The following is a 24378-nucleotide window of genomic DNA, read 5'->3' on the forward strand; positions in this document are numbered from 1 at the left end:
AAACCCGCTTAATGTCTCTAGGATTAGGTGAGAGAGCCCAAAACAAACATACCAGAAAAACCTTCCTCACTACCCCCTCCTCACTGATGCACTATCTCTAGATTTCTGAATTACTTGAGCGGTTTCTGACTTTTCTAAAAAATTTCCAGAAATTTGGCAGTCCCTTCACTGCAATGGTGGATCTCTAGATGACAAGTCAATTGCTAGTTAAAATTTTGTGATCAATAAGATATTTTGCTGACCAAAAGGTATTATGGAATATGGAGAGAACGTTTATGAGGAGACGTTCAGCCATGACTGCAGAACCACCTCTGGCTGTGCTCACAGAATTGTTAAAGGTTCATTCAGGGGAATGTTTCCAGTTGATACAGAATTCCATGTTGTGATGGATGTTCTCAGAACAATGATAGATGCAGTTAATTGCTGCATGCCTACTGGGAAGGCAGGTGTTCTTTCCAAAGTGAGGATACAATGAGCTCAGCCTCTCTGCCACAGGAAACATCAGCAACGTTTTTTCCTGGAGTAGTGCGCAGATTGGGAAGGAGGCTGTAATAAATCCAAACCCTCCAAGCTGGCACACAGTGCCTTGTCATTCAAGATAGGCATAGATGGGTTTGCCCAACGTATCACCCCAGCTTGTCACTAGCAACCCTTATGCCGCAGTCACAATGTCAAAGCAGGAGAATTCAAAGAAAATGTACAACTATGCACACAGTTTTAAGTTTGCTAAAGTTCATAACATATGTTTCTGTGCTCAGATCACCAAAAGCAGGTTAACTAGTTACATATCTATTTGAATAAATCACAGATGCACAAATTAGCTAGAGTACTTACCGATTTTGCAGAATTTAAGAACATAAGAAATAGGAGTAGGTGGAGGCCATCTGGCCCATTGAGCCTGCCCCACCATTCAATAAGATCATGGCTGATCTGTCCATAAACTCAGCTCCATCCACCTGCCTTTTCCCCATAACCCTTAATTCCCCTACTATGCAAAAATTTATCTAACTGTATCTTAAATATACTGTACTTGGTGAAGAAGCCTCAACTGCATCCGTGGGCAGAGAATTCCACAGATTCACCACTCTCTGGAAAAACAGTTTCTCCTTATCTCCATCCTAATTCTTCTCCCCTGAATCTTGAGGCAATGTCCCCTAGTTCTAGTCTCACCTACCAATGGAAACAACTTTCCTACTTCTATCTTATCTATCCCTTTCAAAAATTTGTATGTTTCTATAAGATCCCCTCTTATTCTTCTGAATTCCAGAGAGTATAGTCCCAGGCGACTCAATCACTCCTCATAGGTTAACCCCTTCATCTCTGGAATTAACCTGGTGAACCTCCTCTACACTGCCTCCAAAGCCAGTATATCCTTCCTCAAGTACGGAGACCAAAACTGCACACAATTCTCCAGGTGCGGCCTCACCAGTACCCTGTATGGTTGCAGCATAACCTCCCTACTCTTGAATTCAATCCCTCTAGCAATGAAGGCCAACATTCCATTTGCCTTCTTAACAACCTGTTGTACCTGCAAGCCAACTTTTTGCTATTCATGCACAAGCACTCCCAAGTTCCTCTGCACAACAACATGCTGCAATCTTTCACCATTTAGATAATAATCTGCTCTTCTATTATTCCAACTCACTAAATGGTTTATCCACAACATTCTCAGCATCTTGGATGCTCCAAAGTGAGTCCATGCGCAGCTCCAGTGCCGCCGTGCAGTCTATCAGGAGCTGCAGCTGGACACACTTCCTGCACACGTAGTCTTCAGGGACACTGTCACCCTCCCTGAGTTTTCATATGTCACATATGGCACAGATCTGAGCTCACCTACTATGACAGAGCAACGGATGTTAGCGGAAGAGATGCACAGGAGAAAGGAAAGAGTCCACTGGTGAAGTCGAAGGCCGTTATCTGGACTTAAAACATTCTCTTTTCATTTGAGCAGTGATACAGATCAGGTTGAGATTAAATGAAGGAATCTAAACTTGGTCCTTACCTTTTGACAGATCAATTGTCGAGGGAAAAAGAAATAAGGAACAGAAAAAACAGCAAGAATACTACTGCAAATGAGTAATCCAAGCCACCAGGCACCAATCCACCGGGGGTCGCTGGGGTTCATTTCAATGGTGGCTAAGGAGGGAGACAAAACAAGGAGACATAAGCTGATTCACAAGCACACATTAGATTGGTAAAACCTGACCTTACACTTATCAGCTTCTCCTTTCATTCATCCCATGTTCCCCAGATTAACAGCTTAGCTATGGGAATAGCATAGGCCCTAATTATTCTTATCATTCTGAATTGATTTGAGTCCACTTCCCCATTTCTTTCTCTGACACAATGACAAGCAAGCACATTAGTGCTATTTCCTTTTCTAAAAAAAAAGTTGAATTTCCCCATGGGGATGAATAAAGTATCTATCTATCTATCTATCTATCTATCTATCTAATTAGCTTATATCAGTGTCACATTGCCAGCAGCATCCCTATGTCAGTGAAAATAATGGGTTTGAATCAGAAATTATTTAGCATTTACAAAATAATATTCTTTTGAGTTTAGCAGAGCAAAAATAGTTTCTTTGGCCCACTGAGCAAATCCCAAACATCAAAATCCTATTTACATTATTTCTATATCATTTTACCTCTTTATCACCAAATTTAATTGAGAAATCTCCATTCTGTATCTTGCTGTTATGTTGAATGTCATGGTGGATGCAGACTCTTATGATTTCATCTTCAATACTTTGAGCTGAGACCCATCCAGATTGATTACTCTCATTCTCCACTCTACTGAACTGGTGTTCCCAGATCAGGTTTATTTATTGAGACGTTGGTGTTGGTGTGTCTGGACCCGGTGGAAAAAGGTGGCGCTGCCCTTCTGGTGCGGACTAACTCCCCCCTTGTGCGACGGCTCCTGGAAGCCTGTAAGGAGAAGGCGGGGGAGAACTTTCTGGAGACTCTCTTGGTACACCCAGTGTTTCGGGCGGTGTTCAAAGAAGTGGGGGACCCCCAAGGGCTGGATCCTGAGTGCAAACGAGGGACGGTGTGGTGTACGCAGGCAAGACTGAAAGTGATACAACCAGGGGAGGTGGCACCAGTGATGGGGACCCCCAGATTCCCTGGAGTGCCGGCGGGCGAAGCCCTGTTAGTAAGATCTCAAGGGGGAGACACAATTTCCGGCGGGGGTGCTAGTGAGGCCCGAAGTGCAGAGGCCAGCGGTGGTACATGCGAGGCGGATAGCCATGAGTGTCAGGAACACTACAGAAAGATAAATCATCTTTAAGAGAGGGATGCCGCTGGCACATTTGTTCCCGGTGACGATAATGGCTAGCACCCCTGTGAGGCCCACTAAGGGGGAAGGATTGGAAAACAGAGGAAAGCTGACCATTGAGGCTTTTAACTTTGGGGATTCTCCTGTGTCGCCAGAGTGGAAACGCAGGCTGGTGGAGAAGATGAAGCTGGAAGATGTCGTTTCTCTTGGCAAGTTTGATGTGGGTTGCTCCAAGAGCACTTGCATCCAAGTCACCATCTGAGTGACTGAGGACACCCTGTTCAGAGAGGGGTCACGGCGACTGGCCCCTGCAGATGTGGAAGATGTGCGGCAGCACTTGTGCAAGTTGAAGGAAGCTGGAATCATCGCTGAGTCCCAAAGCCCCTATGCATCCCCAATAGTAGTGGCCCGGAAGAAGAACAGAAGGGTAGGCATGTGTGTGGACTCTAGGATTTTGAACCGGTGCACTGTCCCTGACCAGTATACCGTCCCAAGGGTCGAAGACATGCTGGCCTGCCTGAGTGGAGCGAAGTGGTTTAGTGTGCTGGACTTGAGGAGTAAATATTACCAGATCCCGATGAGTGAGGCCGATAAAGAGAAGACAACCTTTATCTGCCCACTGGGGTTCTTTCAGTTTGAACGAATGCCCCAAGGCATATCGGGGGCCCCAGCCACCTTTCAGAGGCTCATGGAGAGGACTGTGGGGAATATGAACCTGCTCGAGGTGCTGGTGTATCTGGAGGATCTGATAGTGTTTGGATCTACTTTGGAGGAACATGAGGACAGGCTGCTGAAGGTGTTAAGCCGGCTTAAGGAGGAAGAGTTGAAACTTTCCCTGGACAAATGCCAGTTCTGTAAGTTGTCAGTTGGCTCTGATGGCCACATAATTTTGCAAGAGGGAGTGGCTACTAATCTGGCTAAGATAGACACCGTGACCACCTGGTCGAGACCCCGAAAGGTGAGCGCCCCACGCTCGTTCTTGGGGTTCTGTGGGTATTACTGGTGATTCGTGAAAGGATACCCTAAAATGTGTCACCCATTGACCCAGCTATTGTGTGGCTATCCACCTATGGGAAAGAAAAGGAAGGGGAACCGAGGGCAAGAAGCAAAAGGATACTGGAACCCGGCGGAGTCTTTTGGATCGAGATGGGATGATCAATGTGAGGAGGCATTCCAATCTCTGAAAAGGGCGCTGACCCAGGCCCCGGTGTTGGCTTTTGCCAATCCCCAGAATCCGTATGTGCTGCAAATTGATGCCAGCCGAGAGGGCCTAAGGGCTGTCCTGTACCAGGAACAGGGCAACGCATTGAGACCAGTGGCGTTTGTCAGCTGAAATTTGTCGCCATCTGAGAGAAACTATCCCACTCACAAGTTGGAGTTCCTGGCACTGAAATGAGTGGTGGTGGACAAGTTGAGCGACTACCTATATGGAGCCAATTTTGAGGTGAGAACGGATAACAATCCTCTCACTTATATCCTGACTTCAGCGGAACTGGATGCCACAAGGCAGCTTGGTTGGCAGCTTTGTCAGTATATGATTTCAGCCTGAAGTACCGTCCGGGAAGCAGGAATGTCGATGTGGATGCTTTGTCATGTCGGGAGCATGGGGAACTGGAGACAGACGAGGAGTGGGAGAGCATTCCTGCCCCTGGAGTGAAAACCATGTGTCAGTTTGCTATCACCGTGAAGGCCGAAGGGAAGGGGAGGCTGGAGCGAGCAGTGGACCCATTGGGGGCTTTTGATGATGCCCTGCCCCAGGTTTACTCTGAACTGACAGCACTGAAGACTAAACAGTTGCCAGAACTAAGTCTGGGGGAAGTGGCAACTGCTCAGCAAAATGACCCGGGCATTGGCACCATGTGGAGCGCGGTGGAGAAGGGGGATGTGGTGTGGGCAGAGAAGACAAAACACGCTTTAGTGCCTCCGTTAATGAAGGAATTGCTTCGGTTAAAGTTGAAGAACCAAGTCTTGTAATGGGTCATGGCGCACATGACTGTGCTCCAGGCACTGCATGATGATTCCGGGCACTTGGGGGTGGAAAAGACCTATGGATTACTCAAGGAATATAAAGAATGTAGTAAGAATCTTCAGAAAGAAATTAGAAAAGCTAAAAGAAGATACGAGGTTGCTTTGGCAAGTAAGGTGAAAGTAAATCCAAAGGGTTTCTACAGCTATATTAATAGCAAAAGGATAGTAAGGGATAAAATTGGTTCATTAGAGAATCAGAGTGGACAGCTATGTGTGGAGCCGAAAGAGATGGGGAGATTTTGAACAATTTCTTTTCTTCGGTATTCACTAAGAAGGATATTGAATTGTGTAAGGTAAGGGAAACAAGTAGGGAAGTTATGGAAACTATGATGATTAAAGAGGAGGAAGTACTGGCGCTTTTAAGGAATATAAAAGTGGATAAATCTCCGGGTCCTGACAGGATACTCCCTAGGACCTTGAGGAAGGTTAGTGTAGAAATAGCAGGGGCTCTGACAGAAATATTTCAAATGTCATTAGAAACGGGGATGGTGCCGGAGGACTGGCATATTGCTCATGTGGTTCCATTGTTTAAAAAGGGTTTCTAAGAGTAAACCTAGCAACTATACGCCTGTCAGTTTGATGTCAGTGGTGGGTAAGTATTCTTAGAGATGGTATATATAATTATCTGGATAGACAGGGTCTGATTAGGAACAGTCAACATGGATTTGTGCGTGGAAGGTCATGTTTGACAAATCTTATTGAATTTTTTGAAGAGGTTACGAGGAAAGTTGACGAGGGTAAAGCAGTGGATGTTTTCTATATGGACTTCAGTAAGGCCTTTGACAAGGTTCCGCACAGAAGGTTAGTTAGGAAGGTTCAATCTTTAGGTATTAATATTGAAGTAGTAAGATGGATTCAACAGTGGCTGGATGGGAGATGCCAGAGAGTAGTGGTGGATAACTGTTTGTCAGGTTGGAGGCTGGTGACTAGTGGTGTGCCTCAGGGATCTGTACTGGGTCCAATGTTGTTTGTCATATACATTAATGATCTAGATGATGGTGTGGTAAATTGGATTAGTAAGTATGCAGATGATACTAAGGTAAGTGGCGTTGTGGATATTGAAGTAGGTTTTCAAAGTTTGCAGAGAGATTTAGGCCAGTTAGAAGAGTGGGCTGAACGATGGCAGATGGAGTTTAATGCTGATAAGTGTGAGGTGCTACATTTTGGTAGGAATAATCCAAATAGGACATACATGGTAAATGGCAGGGCATTGAAGAATGCAGTAGAACAGAGTGATCTAGGAATAATGGTGCATAGTTCCCTGAAGGTGGAATCTCATGTGGATAGGGTGGTGAAGAAAGCTTGTGGTATGTTGGCCTTTATTAATCAGAGTATTGAGTATCGGAGTTGGGATGTAATGTTAAAATTGTACAAGGCATTGGTAAGGCTGAATTTGGAGTATTGTGTACAGTTCTGGTCAACCAAATTATAGGAAAGATGTCAACAAAATAGAGAGAGTACAGACAAGATTTACTAGAATGTTACCTGGGTTTCAGCACCAAAGTTACAGGGAAAGGTTGAACAAGTTAGGTCTTTTTCTTTGGAGAGTAGAAGGTTGAGGGGGGACTTAATAGAGGTATTTAAAATTATGAGGAGGATAGATAGAGTTGACATGGATAGGCTTTTTCCATTGAGAGTAGGGGAGATTCAAACAAGAGGACATGTTGAGAGTTAGGGGGCAGAAGTTTAAGGGTAACACAAGGGGGAATTTCTTTACTCAGAGAGTGGTAGCTGTGTGGAACGAGCTTCCAGTAGAAGTGGTAGAGGCAGGTTTGGTATTGTCATTTAAAGAAAAATTGGATAAGTATATTGTCAGGAAGGGAATGGAGGGTTATGGGCTGAGTGCGGGTCAGTGGGACTAGGTGAGAGTAAGCGTTTGGCATGGACTAGAAGGGTCGAGATGGCCTGTTTCCGTGCTGTAATTGTTATATAGTTATATGGACCGGTTCTACTGGCCCCGGATGAGGGGGGATGTTGAAGAATATTGTAAGAAGTGCAGTCTTTGCATCAGGAGGAAGACCCTGCCTGCGCCGGCGGCCCCTTTGTCGCACTTACAGAGTGCAGCACCCCTGGACTTGGTGTGTATGGATTTCCTGTCTGTTGAGCCAGACACCAGCAACACCATCACGGATCATTACACTTGATATGCTCAGGCTTTTCCCACTAAGGATCAGAAAGTGACTACAATGGCGAAGGTGTTATGGGAGAAGTACTTTGTTCATTATGGCCTTCCCAGGCGGATCCATAGTGATCAGGGATGAGACTTTGAGAGCCGGCTTATCCATGAATTACTTAATATGCTTGGGGTTGAGAAATCCAGGACCACCCCCTATCACCCGCAGGGTGATCCTCAGCCCGAGAGGTTTAACCGGACACCGTTGGATATGCTCGGGACACTGGAGATTGGACAGAAAAGTAAGTGGAGTCGGCACATTGGGCATTTGGTTCACTGTTACAATTGTACTCGCAATGACGCTACCGAGTACTCACCTTATTATCTAATGTTCGGGCAGGAAGCGAGGTTGCCCATTGACGTGTTTTGGGACTGAGTCGGGTGAATTACCTTCGAAGCACTATCTGAAGTATGTGTCTGATATGAGGAGAGAGTTGAAAAGGGCGTACGAGTTGGCCGAGGCGGCGGCCACCAAGCAGAATCAGAAGAATAAGAGGAGATATGATCAGAAAGTGAAGTTCGCTCAACTATTGCCAGGAGGCCGGGTCCTTACACGGAATTTAGGACTACCTGGTGAGCAAAAGTTGGCGGATCGATGGGCGGCCACCCTCTATGTGGTAGAGAGCCAGATGCCGAATCTACTTGTTTACCAGGTGAAACCTGAGGATGGGAAGGGGCCTGTCAAGGTACTCCATCAGAACCACCTGTTGCCCCGGGTCAAGAGGTGCAAGTGGATAAAGAGCCTGAGTGGGAGGTTACGCCTAGTACGAGGACTCTGTGAGGGCGCAGGGTGAGGGAAGAGCCTGCTGAGGAAGAGACAGGGCCAGTCCTCACCCTGGAAAGGGATACTGCTTCGGAAGACGACGATTCAGATGTGTGGTCCCTGCTTCTATTTGCTAATTCTCCAGTACTGGAAGAAGAGGCTCTTCCCCTACTGAGTTAGGTGAGAGGAGGGAGAGTGTTGAGGGGCAGACTGAGATGCAGCCGGCATTGGAGGGAGACAGGGTGGAACCCGAACATGAGACAGTGGGCTCTCAGGTGAAGAGGGATCCCAGTGAGGAAGAGCGTGAGGGTCCGCCAGGTAGATCTGGGGTGTCCCCCATGGTGTCTGAGGAGGAAGGGTCGGCAGAGGGGGTACAGAGGTCTCAGAGAAGTAGGCACCCCCAGAGCGGTAGACATATGCAGCGCCGGGAGAACTGAGTGTGATGTCTACTACCCTGGGAAGTTACGCCACTGCGTTCAGCACCTGGGTTGGGTTTTGTGTTTTGTAAGAAGCATTGAGGAACTCTGTTAATGTCATGAGGGCATGACTTTTGTTTGTGGGGGGAGAGTGTACTGAGTGTACTGCGTATGTTAATCAAAATGGCTTCTTTGTTTGTTAAAAGTAAAAATGTTTCTTTGTTTTGCTAACTGGTGAGAGAGTGCTTCTTCTTGCAGAGCACTCTCGAAGCTTATTTGGGTTATAGCTACTGATAGTGAGAATTGTATTCATTTTTTAACCAGTTGGGATAGATGTTATTCTCTTGTGTGGGTCTGTGAGCTGTTACTGCGCGAACCTTTGGGGAGTCGGGAAGGAGACCGCGAGGAAGGCAGACGGGTGCTGGAGGCGCTGCTGATCGATCACCGAGAGTGGTCCCAGCTGCGCGGGTCATGGAGGTTGGAGAAGATCGAAGAGTGGATGGAAGACTCGATGGTTGAGCTCCAACGATGTGCACTAATTGACTGAACCCTGATAAGTTCTGGTGCCTTTTTCTTTTTTTTTCTTTCATATATATTGTATTGTGGCGACCCAATTACTAGCACACTCGAACTGGCTGACAATTAGCCAGAGTGCAGGCACAAAGGAAGAAAGCCTAAGGGGGTTTCAGTACGTGCCTCTCGAGGTATCCGGTGGGAGAGACAGGCTTTAAAGCAAGACTGTGAAGTTGAAATAAACTTAGTCTTTGGCTGCAGTTTACCGACTCCGTGTCGTTATTTTAGTGCTGCGTGTAGCACACCGCTACAGTATCGTTATTAATCACTTAGTTCTAGTAAGATTTATAAAGTGTATTCTGAAAACGTACATGGTGTGCGCTTGATATTGTGTGTGTGAGTTTGTATTAGTGTGCATTTCACAGCATCCATGTATACGGGAGGCGCAGTTTGGCGGGTGGATGAATCTTCCCCTAGACATACACCAGCCGATCGCGTAAGTGTTAGATTTAGAAATTTTAAATTATTAAAAGCCAACATTGAAACAGAGAGTCATACAGCATGAAAACAGCCCAGATCACCAATACTGACTGTGTTGCCCAGACAGCAAGTTCCATCTGTCCATATTTAGCACACAGACCTTTAAAGCCCTCATCTCCATGGACTTAACTACCAGTAGATAACATTCAAATGTTGCTTGCCTTAATATTTGCCTTAACAAATATTTCTAACAGCTCCCTTGTGTGAAGAAACTGTCCTGGTGTCTCTTAAATATATCTTGCCTCTAATCCTAAGCCTCTAGTCATACTTTTAGCAACAGCACATCCCAAGGGGCCCAAGACTGCTGACAATATTCCATGTGAGGCTTCGCCAGTGCTTTTTAAAGTCTCAATATTACATCCTTACTTTTATATTCTAGTCCTCTCAAAATGAATGCTAACATCACATTTGCCTTCCTCACCACAGACACAACCTACAAATTAACCTTTAGGAAACCCTACACATGTAACCCCAAGTCTATTTGTACTTCAGATTTTAGAATTTTTTTCCATTTGGAAAACACTACCTTTTTATTTCTTCTTTTTGATCATTCACTTCCTGACACTGTATTCCATCTGCCACTTCTTTGCCCATTCTCCTAATCAGTTTAAGTACTTCTGTAGATTCTCTACTTTCATCAAAACTGCCCATCACCCACCTTTCTATCATCCACAACTGCCCTCCACCCACCTTTCTATCATCCACAACTGCCCTCCACCCACCTTTCTATCATCCACAACTGCCCTCCACCCACCTTTCTATCATCCATAAACTTAGCCACAAAGCTATCAATTCCATCTTCCAAGTCATTGACATATAACATAAAAAGAACCAGTCACAACACAGACCCCTGTGGAACACCACTTGTTATTGGCAGCCAACCAGAAAAGTCTGGAATTGTCTCCAGAAATTGTCTCCTGCCAATCAGCCAATGTTTTACCCATGCAATGGTGGAAGAGCCAGATACAACAGGGTCTTTTAAGAGACTTTCAGATAGGTACATAAGGGCTTAGAAAAATAGAGGGCTATGCGCCAGGGAAATTCTAGGCAGTTTCTAGAATAGGTTACATGGTCAGCACAACATTGTGAGCCAAAAGGCCTGTAATGTACCGTAGATTTTCTATGTTCTATGTTAACTTGTTAAGCAGCGTCATGTGTGGCACCTTGACAAAGGCCTTCTTAAAATCCAAGTTCACAGTATCAAATGATTCTAATTGTCTATCTTGCTTGTTATTTCCTCAAAGGATTCTAATAGATTTGTCAGGCAAGATTTTCCCTTGAGGAAACCATGCTGACTAAGGCTTATTTTATCATATGCCTCATAGTAGCCTGAAACCACATCTTTAACAATTGACTCCAACTCAGGCCCTCAAGTCCAGACAGCATCCTGAATTGATTTTTTGCAATTTTTCTAGTTCCAACAACATCTCTGCTCTAAGAGGTACAAAAACTGTACACAATATTCTCACAGCAGCCTCATCAATGTTTTATATAACCATAACATAACTTCGCAACTCCGATATTCACTGTCATAGAGAAGTACAGCACAGAAACAGATTAGTCAGCCCACCTTGTCCATGCCAAAACCATTTAAACTGCCCATCAACCTGCACCGGGACCGTAGACCTCCATACCCCTACCTATCCATCTATCTATCCAAACTTCTCTTAAATATTGAAATTGAGCTTGCATGCACCACTTGTGCTGGCAGCTCATTCCACACACACACACACACACACACACACACACAACACTCTGAGTGAACGTGCCCCCTTTATTCCCCTTAAATTTCTCACTCTTTGCCCTTAAACCATGACCTTTGGTTGTAGTCCCACCCAACTTCAGTGGAAAAAGCCTGCTTGCATTTACCCTTTACATACCCTTCATAATTTTGTGTACCTCTTCAAATCTCCTCTCAATCTTCTATGTTCTAAAGAATACAGTCCTAACCTATTCAATCTTTCCTTATAACTCAGGTCCTCCAGACCCAGCAACATCCTTGTCAATTTTCTCTGTACTCTTTCATAATATTTTACATCTTTCCTGCAGATAGGTGACCTGTACACAATACTCCAAATTAGGCCTCATCAACATTTTATACAATTTCAACATAATATCTTATCTCCTATACTCAGTAAATTGATTTATGAAGGCCAATGTGCCAAAAGGTTTCTTTCTAACTCTACCTACCTGTGACACCACTTTCAACAGATTATGGACCTGTATTTCCATATTCCTTTGTTCTATAAAGTCACTAGATGGTTGCTATACACGAATACTCCGGATGGCTCTTGACGTGAGTTGGCAACAGCACATGACGTTCATCGAACTTTATGACGACCTACCGACGTTCACTACTAAAATCAAGGCGAGAAGACTGCAACTAGCAGGGCACTGTCTATGTCACCCTGAGATACTTGCCAGCCTAGTCATCACATGGGAGCCCAAGCACAGGAGGATGAACCCTGGGCACCCTCCCAAGACTATGGTCAACATGCTCCTAGAAAATAGCAGCGCGGCTAATGTAGATCGAACTGAACACACTGATGAGGGAGGACGAGTGGAGAGTCTGTTATCGTGCCCGACGCTGGCCCCCTAGGCCTGAGTTGATGTAGTAGTGGTAGTTTATTCTATCATACTCCTCAGTGCCCTACTGTTCACTGCATTTTGGTTTGTCCTACCAAAGTGCAAACCTCACACTTGTCTGCATTAAATTCTACCTGCCATTTTTGCAGCGGACAGAGATCCCTCTGCAAACCATGATAGCCTCCCTCACTATCCACTACACCCCTAATGTTGGTGTCATTCACAAATTTGCTGCTAAATGATTTTTTTACCACTGATCTACAGCACGTGTGACACCACCTGCACTGCTAGTTCCTTCATTTCCATAACACTCCACAGAGCACTGCCATTCGGTGCCTATCCTAGTTTGATCTCCCAAGATAAAAAAGCTCATATGTATCTGGATTGAAAACAATTTGACAATCCCCAGGCCACATACCTAGCTGATGAAGATCCTTCTATTATTTCTTGATGACGTTCTACACCACTTATTTTAGTATCATCCGCAAACTGATCAAGCATACCCTGTACTATAAGGCCATGAGACATAGGAGCAGAATTAGGTTATTTGGCCCATCAAAACTGCTATGCCATTCCATCATGGCTAATTTATTATCCCCTTCAACCCCATTATCCTGCCTTCTCCCCGTAACCTTTGGTGTCTTCTCTAATGAAACCTGTGACCCGCCACTGTATATATACCCAATGACTCAGCCTCCACAGCCATCTGTGGCGATGAATTCCACAGGTTCACAACCTTCTTTCTGGCTTAAGAGATTCCTCTGCATCTCTGTTCTAAAGGGATATTGTTGTAATCTGAGACAGTATCCTTTGGTCCTATACTCCCCCACTATAGTAAATCTTCAATTCCACTCTATCTAGGCTTTTCGATAATATGAGGATTCAATGAGATCCCCAACTCATTTTTCTGAGTACAGGGCCCAGAGCCATTTAATGCTTATTAAATGTTAACACTTTCATTCCTGGGATCATTCTCAGAAACCTCCTCTAGATCCTCTTCCACGTGAGTGCATCTTTTCTTAGATAAGGGGCCCAAAACTGCTTAAAGCCAAACTACATTTACTATCAAAGTATGTATACCATATACAATTTTGAGATTCTTCTTCTGGCAGGCAGCCACAAAAGGAAGAAAAGCCCCATACAACAAAGACCGTCATACATCCAAAGCACAAGAAAAAGGACAAATCGCGCAAACAAAATAAAGTAAACAAATAATACACAGAAAATGAACAGCGTAGTATGCATAAGAACATTAAAAATAGGAGCAAGAGTAGGACATCTGGCTCGTCGAGCCTGCTCTGCCATTCAATAAGACCATGGCTGATCTGGCCATGGATTCATCTCCACCTACCACCCTTAATTCCCCTACGATGCAAAAATCTTTCCAACCTTGTCTTAAATATATTTACTGAGGTAGTCTCCACTGCTTCATTGGGCAGAGATTCACCACCCTCTGGGAAAAGCAGTTCCTCCTCATCTCCATCTAAATCTACTCCCCCAAATCTTGAGGCTATGTCCCCTAGTTTTAGTCTCACCTACCAGTGGAAACAACTTTCCTGCCTCTGTCTTATCTATCCCTTTCATAATTTTATATGTTTCTATAAGATTCTTTTGAATTCTACTGAGTACAGTCCCAGGTGACTCAATCTTTCCTCAGTCACTGGAATCAACCTGGTGAACCTCCTCTGCACCACTTCCAAAGCCAGTATATTCTTCCTCAAGCAAAGAGACCAGAACTGCATATAGTACTCCGGATGAGCCACATCCTGGCTGTACAGTTGCAGTATAGCCTCCCTGCTGTTGAATTCAGTCCCTCTAACAATGAAGGCCAACATTTGATTTGCCTTCTTGATAGCCTGGTGCACCTGCAAACCAGCATTTTGTGATTGATGCACAATCACTCCCAAGTTCCTCTGTACAGCTGGACACTACATTTTTTCTACTATTTAAATAATAATTTGCTCTTTCATTTTTCCTCCCTGGCATTTACCAACATTGTACTCAATCTGCCAGACTCTTGTCCATTCACTTAACCTATCTATATCTCTCTATAGACTCTCTGTATCTTCTGCACAATTTGCTTATCTTATGGATAAGTCTTTTATGTGGCACCTTATTGAATGCCTTCTGGAAATCCAAATAAGTAACGTCTATCTGTTCCCCTCTATCCACTGCACTCATTATATCATCAAAGAACAACAGTAAGTTTGTCAAACAGGACTGCCTTTGCTGAATCCATGTTGTGTCTGCCTGATGGATCCACTTTTTCCAGATGCCTCATTATTTCTTCTTTTTTCCCTACTACAGATGTTAAACTAACTGGCCTGTAGTTACCTGCCTTTTGACTACATCCTTTTTTGAACAGTGGCATTCGCCATCTTCTAATCTGCCAGGACCTGTTCAGAGCCCAGAGAATTCTGGTAAATTATCACCAAAGCCTCAGCTATAACCTCTGCCATTTCTTTCAGTATCCTGGGATGCATTCCATCAGGACCAGGGGACTTATCTATCTTCAAGCCCACAAGTTTGCTCAGCACTACCTCTTTAGTGATAGCTATTGTATCGAGGTCCTCACCTCCCATCGCATTCATAACATCTTTCTTTGCCATGCTAGATGTGTCCTCCACTGTGAATACTGACACAAAATAGTAATTCAAAGCCTCGGCTATTTCTTCATTACCCAATATCAATTCCTCCTTCTCGTCCTCCAAGGAACCTACATTCACTTTAGCCACCCTTTTCTGCTTTATATAAATATAAAAACTTTTACTATTCGTTTTTATATCTTGTTCTAGTTTTTTTTTTCAAAATCTAGCTTCCCTTTCTTTATTGCTCATTTAGTGGTACTTTGTTTCAAGTTTTCCCAATCTTCCAGTTTCCCACTACTCTTGGCAACTTTGTATGCATGAGCTTTTAGTTTAATGCTTTCTTTTATTTCCTTAGTTATCCAAGGCTGGCTCTCCCCACCCTTACTGTCCTTGCTTTTAACTGGAATATACTTCTGTTGAGCACTGTGAAAAATCTCTTTGAAAGTCTTTCACTGTTCCTCAACTGTCCCACCATATAGCCTGTATCCCAGTCTACACTAGCAAAATCTTCCCTCATCCCATTGTAATCTCCATTGTTTAGGCATAATACACTGGTTTTAGATTAAACTATTGCACCCTCCATTTGTATGAGAAATTCAATCATACTGTGATCACTCTTACCAACAGGATCCCTAACCACAAGATCGCTAATTTTACTTGTCATATTGTACAGGACCAAATCTAAGATAGCACGTTCCCTTGTAGGTTCAATAATATGCTGTTCAAGAAAGCCAACATGTATGCATTCTATAAAGTCCTCATCAAGACTGCCTCGACCAATTTGAGTCTCCCATGATAAATACTGTTCCATTCTTACATGCCTCAGATATTTCTCCGTTTATCCCCTGTGCCACTCTAACGTTATTATTCAGTGCTCAAAAGACAACTCCCAACAGTGATTTTTTCCCTTTACTATTCCTAATCTCTACCCAGATGGATTCAATACTCTGCTCCTTAGACCTTATATCGTCTCTCACTATCACCCTGATCCCATCTTTAATTAAGAGCACTACCCTACCTCCCTTACCTTCCTGTCTATCTATAAAACCATAGAACATTACAGCACAGAAGCAGGCCCTTCAGCTCTTCTTGGCTGTGCCGAACCATTTTTCTGCCTAGTCCCACTGACCTGCACCTGGACCACATCCCTCCATACCCCTCTCATCCATGCACCTGTCCAAGTTTTTCGTAAATGTTAAAAGTGAGCCCGCATTCACCACTTCATCTGGCAGTTCGTTCCACACTCCCACCACTCTCTGTGTGAAGAAGCCCCCCCCCCCTCAATGTTCCCTTTAAACTTTTCCCCCTTCACCCTTAACCCATGTCCTCTGGTTTTTTTTCTCCCCTAGCCTCAGTAGAAAAAACCTGTTTGCATTCACTGTATCTAGACCGATCATAATTTTATATACCTCTATCAAATCTCCCCTAATTCTTCTACGCTCCAGGGAATAAAGTCCTAACCTATTCAACCTTTCTCTGTAACTCAGTTTCTCAAGTCCCAGCAACATCCTTGTAAACCTTCTCTGCACGCTTTCAACCTTATTAATATCTTTCCTGTAATTAGGTGACCAAAACTGCTCACAATACACCAAATTCGGCCTCACCAATGTCTTATACAACCTCACCATAACATTCCAACTCTTATACTCAATACTTTGATTTATAAAGGCCAATGTACCAAAAGCTCTCTTTATGACCCTATCTACCTGTGACACCACTTTTAAGGAATTTTGTATTCTATTCCCAGATCCCTCTGTTCTACTGCACTGATCAGTGTCCTACCATTTACCTTGTATGTTCTACCTCGGTTTGTCCTTCCAAAGTGCAATACCTCACACTTGTCCGCATTAAACTCCATCTGCTATTTTTCAGCCCATTTCTCCAACTGGTCCAAATCCCTCTGCAAGCTTTGAAAACCTTCCTCACTGTCCACTACACCTCTAATCTTTGTATCATCAGCAAATTTCCTGATCCAATTTACCACATTATCATCCAGACAAATAACAATGGACCCAGCACTGATCCCTGTGGCACACCACTAGTCACAGGCCTCCACTCAGAGAAGCAATCCTCCACTACCACTCTCTGGTTTCTCCCATTGACTTAATGTCTAATCCAATTTACTACCTCTCCATGTATACCTAGCGAATGAATCTTCCTAACTAACCTCCCACGCGGGACCTTGTCAAAAGCCTTACTAAAGTCCACGTGGACAACATCCACTGCCTTCCCTTCATCCACTTTCCTGGTAACCTTCTCAAAAAACTCTAATAGATTGGTTAAACATGACCTACCATGCACAAAGCCATGTTGACTCTCCTTAATAAGTCCCTGTCTATCTGAATACTTGTAGATTCTATCTCTTAGTACTCCTTCCAATAATTTACTTACTACTGATGTCAAACTTAACAGCCTGTAATTTCCCGGACTACTTTCAGAGCCTTTTTTAAACAACGGAACAACATGAGCTATCCTCCAATCCTCTGGTACCTCACCCGTAGATACCGATATTTTTAATATTTCTGCCAGGGCCCCTGCAATTTCAACACTAGTCTCCTTCAAGGTCCAAGGGAATACCCTGTCAGATCCTGGGGATTTATCTACTCTGATTTGCCTCATGACAGCAAGCACCTCCTCCTCTTCAATCTGTATAGGTTTCATGACCTCACTACTTGTTTGCCTTATATCCATAGACTCCATGTCAGTTTCCTTAGTAAATACAGATGCAAAAAAACCCATTTAAGATCTCCCCCATTTCTTTTGGTTCCATACATAGCCGACCACTCTGATCTTCAAGAGACAGACAGACAGACATACTTTATTGATCCCAAGGGAAATTGGGTTTTGTTACAGTTGCACCAACCAAGAATAGTGTAGAAATATAGCAATATAAAACCATAAATAATTAAATAATAATAAGTAAATTATGCCAAGTGGAAATAAGTCCAGGACCAGCCTACTGGTTCAGGGTGTCTGACACTCTGAGGAAGGAGTTGTAAAGTTTGATGGCCACAGGCAGGAATGACTTCCTATGATGCTCAGTGTTGCATCTTGGTGGAATGAGTCTCTGGCTGAATGTACTCCTGTGCCTAAACAGTACATTATGGAGTGGATGGGAGACATTGTCCAAGATGGCATGCAACTTGGACAGCATCCTCTTTTCAGACACCACCATCAGAGAGTCCAGTTCCATCCCCACAACATCACTGGCCTTACGAATGAGTTTGTTGATTCTGTTGGTGTCTGCTACCCTCAGCCTGCTGCCCCAGCACACAACAGCAAACATGATAGCACTAGCCACCACAGACTCGTAGAACATCCTCAGCATCGTCCGGCAGATGTTAAAGGACCTCAGTCTCCTCAGGAAGTAGAGACGGCTCTGACCCTTCTTGTAGACAGCCTCAGTGTTCTTTGACCAGTCCAGTTTATTGTCGATTCCTATCCCCAGGTATTTGTAATCCTCCACCATGTCCACACTGACCCCTTGGATGGAAACAGGGGTCACCGGTGACTTAGCCCTCCTCAGGTCCACCACCAGCTCCTTAGTCTTTTTCACATTAAGCTGCAGATGATTCTGCTCACACAATGTGACAAAGTTTCCCACCGTAGCCCTGCACTCCGCCTCATCTCCCTTGCTGATGCATCCAACTATGGCAGAGTCATCAGAAAACTTTTGAAGATGGCAAGACTCTGTGCAGTAGTTGAAGGACCAATTTTATCCCTTACTATTTTTTTGCTCTTAATATACCTGTCGAAGCTCTTAGGATTATCCTTCACCTTGACAGCCAAAGCAACCTCATGTCTTCTTTTAGCCCTCCTGATTTCTTTCTTAAGTATTTTTTTGCACTTTTTATACTCCTCAAGCTCCTTATTTGCTCCCTGTTGCCTATACATGTTATACATCTCTCTGTTTTTTTTATCAGAGTTTGAATATCCCTCAAGAACCAAGGTTCCTTATTCTTATTCACTTTGCCCTTAATCGTGACAGGAACATACAAACTCCACACTCTCAAAATTTCTCCTTTGAAGGCCTCCCACTTACCAATCACATCCTTGCCAGAGAACAACCTGTCCCAAACCATGCTTCTTAGATCCTTTCTCTTTTCTTTAGGCCTTTTCCAGTTTAGAACCTCAACCCGAGGACCAGATCTATCTTTATCTATGATCACTGGAACCAAAGTGTTCCCCTACACACACTTCCGTCACCTGTCCTAACTCGTTTCCTAATAGGAGATTTAATATTGCATCCTCTCTAGTTGTTACCTCTATATATTGATTTAGAAAACTTTCCTGGACACATTTTACAAACTCTAACCCATCTAGACTTTGGATATGGAAGTCCCAATCAATCTATCCTTCTATATTACCTGATATCCTTGGATATTTAATTCCCAATCCTCTCCACCCTGCAACCACATCTCTGTACCGGCCATTAAATCATATCCCTTTGTACTGATTTGTACCACAAGTTCACTGACCTTGTCACGAATACGATGAGCATTCAAATAAAATGCCCTTACACTCACTGTGCTTTTAAAATCTTGTAACCTTTCACTCTTTTGCTCTTGTCTTGTCTTCACTCCACTCTTACTTGTCTCTTTTTTAACTTGTTTTTTCTTTATCTTTATCCACACTTCTTTTAACTTTATCCATACTTCTCCAATTTATTGAACCCACCCTATTACTATTTAGGTTAAAGCCCTTCCCACAGCCCTAGTTGTGCGATTCACTAGGATCCAGGTCCCATCACAGTTCAGGTGGAGCCCTGTCCCATTGGTACAGCTCCCTCCTTCCCCAATACTGGTACCAATTTCCCAAGAATTCAAACCACTTTTCCCACACCAATCCTTGAGCCATGGATTTAACTCTCTAATCTTCTTGACCCTATGCTCCTGGTACAGGTAGCAATCCAGAGATTACCACCTTTTTGGTTCTGCTTTTTAATTTAGTCTCTCGCTGCTCAAATTCCTTCAGCAGAGCCTCTTTCCTCATTCTATCTATGTTGTTGGTACCCACATAGACCACGACAACTGGATCTTTCCCATCCCACTGCAAATTCCTCTGCAGGTCAGATAAGCTGTCCTGAACCTGGGCACCAGGCAGGCAACACAGCCTTTGGGATACTCTATCCTCACGACAGAAAACTCTGTCTATTCCCCTGACTATACCATCCCCAATTACCACTACATTTCTCTTCTCTTCCCCTCTTGAATGACTCCCGGAACTACAGTCCACAGTTAGGTTGCTCATCCTTCCTAAAGCCCTCACTCATATCCACACAAGGAGCAAGAATCTCCTGGCTGTTGGACAAGCTCAAGGGCTGAGGCTCCTCCAGCACCGTCTCTTGGAACCCACTACCTGCCTCACTCACAGTCACATCCCTTACCCCTGACCACACACTGAATTTGCAGCAGCTAATCTAATGGGTGTGACTATCTCCTGAAACAGAGAATGCAGGTAACTCTCCCCCTCCCTGATGTGCCGCAGTGTCTGAAGCTCAGATTCCAAGTCATCAACTTTGAGTATGAGTTCCTGAAGCAGCTAGCTTGCTGCAGATGTGGTCACCAGGAACCACAATGGCAGACATCCCATCTCTCCTGGAAGTTCCAGGAGTGTCCCGGATATGTATTGATAGTGGCTCCCTGACGTCTGCAAATTGCATACCATATCCCGGAAATCAATTTTTTTTAGAGCAAGCGAGCGTGGGGAGGGAGGGGGGGAGAGAGAGAGAGAGAGAGAGAGAGAGAGAGAGAGAGAGAAAGAGACGGAGAGAGAGAGAGAGAAAGAGACGGAGAGAAAGAGACACCTAATTGGTCTCTCTTTGTGCTAAGTAGACCTATCAGTTTTCTCTGTGGGTGAGCTTTACAATCAACTTCTCTCTCTGTTTCATTGTCCATCAGTTCGTTTAGTGACCTGCAGCGCCATGGCAGAATGTTCCAAAAAAAGAAAGCACAGGGCAGTTGAGATTCAAAGAGCTCTGCCAGTTGATGAAACTGCTTTTGGTGCTGCCAAATTCTAATGGTGATGTAGAAAGAGCATTCAGCATGGTGTGTCACATTAAGACAGAATTCAGAAGTCAGCTGTCTCACAAAACACTTGTGAATCTGATGTCTTGCAAAATTAACAAATTCATTGACACAGACTGCTATGAGGTTCAGACTTCCGGCAAAATGCTCAAATCTACCAAGCAAGCCACATCACAGTACAAGGAAAGTTTTGAAAAGAAATAGAAAAGCTATTTGCATTAGCATTTCACTATTAGCATTGAGACTGCCAACAAAATACTCAACAAAGTATATGTGTGTGTAAATAGTTTCAATATGTGATCAAATAAATTGTTGTGTTCTTTCATAATCAAAAGTCCTGTATACATACACCCTTGGAGGTCAACGGGGGGGGGAATATGGGGTTGCGGGGGGGCGGTGCTACCTCCTTGAAATGAGTTTTTGCAGGGTGGTATGTCTGCAGTGGGGTCCACCAGCTCCCACATCATGCAGCTACAGCACATCACCTGATCCTGCATCATCCCGACTTTATTTAATTAGCTGTAATTTAGTGACCTTTTATTCAACCACTACAAAAGCCTTAATTGCTACTTACATGTGCCTCCTCGCCAAAGCCTCATTCCCATCCCTACACTGGCCCACTCACACAATGGCCATTCTGCTTTGACCCTACTTTACTTTTATTTACTTCTGCTCATGAATCGTGAATCTATTGGTCTGCAGCTAATGTGCCAAGCCCTGCAAAATGCTTTTTAAACGCTTCTCCCTGAAGTGAGCGAATCTCTCTCTTCGAATTGACTGGTCTGCCACTAATACACCACGTCCCGCCAAACGGTCCTCTTTTAAACTCTTCTCCCCAACCCGTGCAAAGCTCTATCTCTCTTTGAATCAACTGGTCTGCCATTAATGCGAAAGTGAGATTGAAGCCACACAGTCAGCTCAGCGCTGAGGCAAACGGTCAGGAGTCTGACAGCACAGGTCACCGTTGCAGCCAGTTCAACGCTGAGACAAGTAAGACTGAGTAGTCAACTCAACCTTCTGCCCTCAACCACAACACTTTAATCTTTTAATCTGATCCATTGCTTATATTGGCTAAACATCGGTTCACTTTTCACTCTCAACAACAGGCCCAGCCCAAAGTCAACTCCAGCAATGGCTGCATTATTGAGAGTCCAGTTCACCGAATCCTTCAGGATACCACAAAAACACCAGATTGTTCAGACGGTTAAAAATACACATCCCAAAAGAAAATTACAGACTGCGAGATTATATTGAGCATTGAGTCCGTTGGGGTCACATACTGTGTTTGGTGTGGCCTCCGGTATATCAGTAAGACTTGACATAGATCGGGAGACCATTTCGCCGAGCACCTGCGCTCCGTCCACTAGAACAAGTGGGATCTCCTAGTGGCCACCTATTTTAATTCCATTTCCAATTCCTGATATGTCATCCATGGCCTCCTCTACTGTCGCGGCACACTCAGGTTGGAGAAGCAACATCTTATATTCTGTCTGGGTAGCCTCCAACCTGATGGCATGAACATCGATTTCTCAAACTTCTGATAATAACACCCCCCCCCACCCAATTCCCCATCCCCATATCCCTCCCTCACCTTTTCTCCCTGCCTATATATCGCCTCCCTCTGGTGCTCCTTCCTCCTTTTCTTTCTTCCATGGCTTTCTGTCCTCCCCTATTAGACTCCCCCTTTCTCCAGCCCTGTATCTCTTTCACGAATCAACTTCCCAGCTTTTTACTTCACCCCTTCCACTTCCATTTTCACCTATCACCTTGTGTTTTTTCCTTCCCTCCCCCACCTTTAAATTCTACTCCTCAACTTTTTTTTCTCCAGCCCTGCCGAAAGGTCTCGGCCCGAAACGTCAACTGTACTCATTTCCATAGATGCTGCCTGGCCTGCTGAGTTCCTCCAGCATTTTGTGCGTGTTGCTGCAACATCCCCTTCGTACTTTCCTCCAATCTCTTTAAAATTATGCCCCTTGTAGCAGACATGACCTCCTTTGCACAGATGGAGGGGCTGTTTCCCTGAATGTTGATAGAACCAATAACTCAGAATCAGCTGAAGCAATTTACCTAGACTCACTCGCCTACAGCTTCCTGGCTTGTTTCTGCTCCCCTTTTTAAACAACGGTACCACATTAAAATGGCCTTTATAGATCTGGACGAGGTAGCAACACTTAATGTTCCATGGTTTTGATGTGTTAGCAAAGGTAGAGAAGGAAAAGGAGGTAAAAGAGTGTGTGTGTGTGTGTGTGTGTGTGTGTGTGTGTGTGTGTGTGTGTGTGTGTGTGTGTGTGTGTGTGTGTGTGTGTGTGTGTGTGTGTGTGTGTGTGTGTGTGTGTGTGTGTGTGTGTGTAGTTGCACTATTAATCAGGGATACTATCACAGCTGCACATAAAGGGGACATAAAGAAGGGCTCACTCAATGGTTTTTATTTATTGTTACAGTGCGAAATAAGTCCTTCCAGCTTTCGAGCCATACAGAGGAAACCGGAGCACCCAGAGGAAACCCACGCAGTCATGGGTTGAATGTCCAAGCTCTTTACAGACAGTGGTGGGAAATGAACCCAGGTCACAAAAGTTCTGCTGAGCCGTCTTATGTGTCTATATGGGTAGACACAGGACCAAAGTTAGTCCATTCAGCCCATCGAGTCCGCTCTGCCATTTCATCATGGCTGATCCCCGATCTTATTCAACCCCATACGTCTGCCCTCTCACTGTATCTCTTGATGCCTGATTAATCAGGAAACTATCAATGTCCACTTTGAATATAACCACGGACTCGGCCTCCATTGCAGTCTGTAGCAGAGCATTCCACAGATTCACCACTCTTTGATTAAAAAAGTTCCTCCTGTTCTAAAGATCGCCCCTCAATTTTGAGACTGCAATCTCTAGTTCTGGATACCCCTACCTTGGGAAACATCCTCTCCACATCCAACTATTCCCTTCCTTCAGTTCTTTCATTTCCACCACATCTGTTTTCATGTTGAGGCTTTCCATTCCAGGACATCTGAGGTGCCATCTTTTTTCTGAAAACCGGGTTTTCTCTCTGCCAACATTAATGCTGCCTGCGCTCACAACAACCCCCCACTTTTCCACACAACTGCCCTCACCCCATTCTCCCCTCTCCTACAAGCATAACAGAGGTGGGGTTCTCTTTGCCTTCACCTAACACCCCACAAGCCTTAGCATCCAACATATAATTCTCCACAACTTCTATCATCTCCAACAGGATCCCATTACCAGGCACATCTTCCCCTCTCCTCTCTACTGTGCACAGGGAACACATTCACCACCAATCCTTCCTACCAATCCCCCTCCAAGCAATTATCCCTGCAACCATCCTAAACGGTACACTTCCTCACTCACAGTCCTTTGGAGTAAGGCAGCACTTCATATGAATCCATTGGTGTGCCTGGTGAAACAACTTATACATCAGTCAGACTCAACGCAGACTGGAGGATTCCTTTGTTCTG

The 24378-nt window shown here is 44.4% G+C and overlaps 1 protein-coding gene across 2 annotated transcripts in view; it reads right to left on the reverse strand.

Moving 5' to 3' along the window:
* LOC140725279 (solute carrier organic anion transporter family member 2A1-like) overlaps nt 1-24378 on the reverse strand; it is a 282196-nt gene that overhangs the window by 146857 nt on the left and 110961 nt on the right. For both annotated transcript variants that reach the window (XM_073040547.1, XM_073040546.1), the window contains one exon: nt 2003-2136. In XM_073040547.1, the coding sequence (XP_072896648.1) occupies nt 2003-2136 (134 nt within the window). The remainder of the gene's footprint in view (nt 1-2002; nt 2137-24378) is intronic.

Source organism: Hemitrygon akajei, chromosome 3, assembly GCF_048418815.1.
Source record: "Hemitrygon akajei chromosome 3, sHemAka1.3, whole genome shotgun sequence".
NCBI lineage: Eukaryota > Metazoa > Chordata > Chondrichthyes > Myliobatiformes > Dasyatidae > Hemitrygon > Hemitrygon akajei.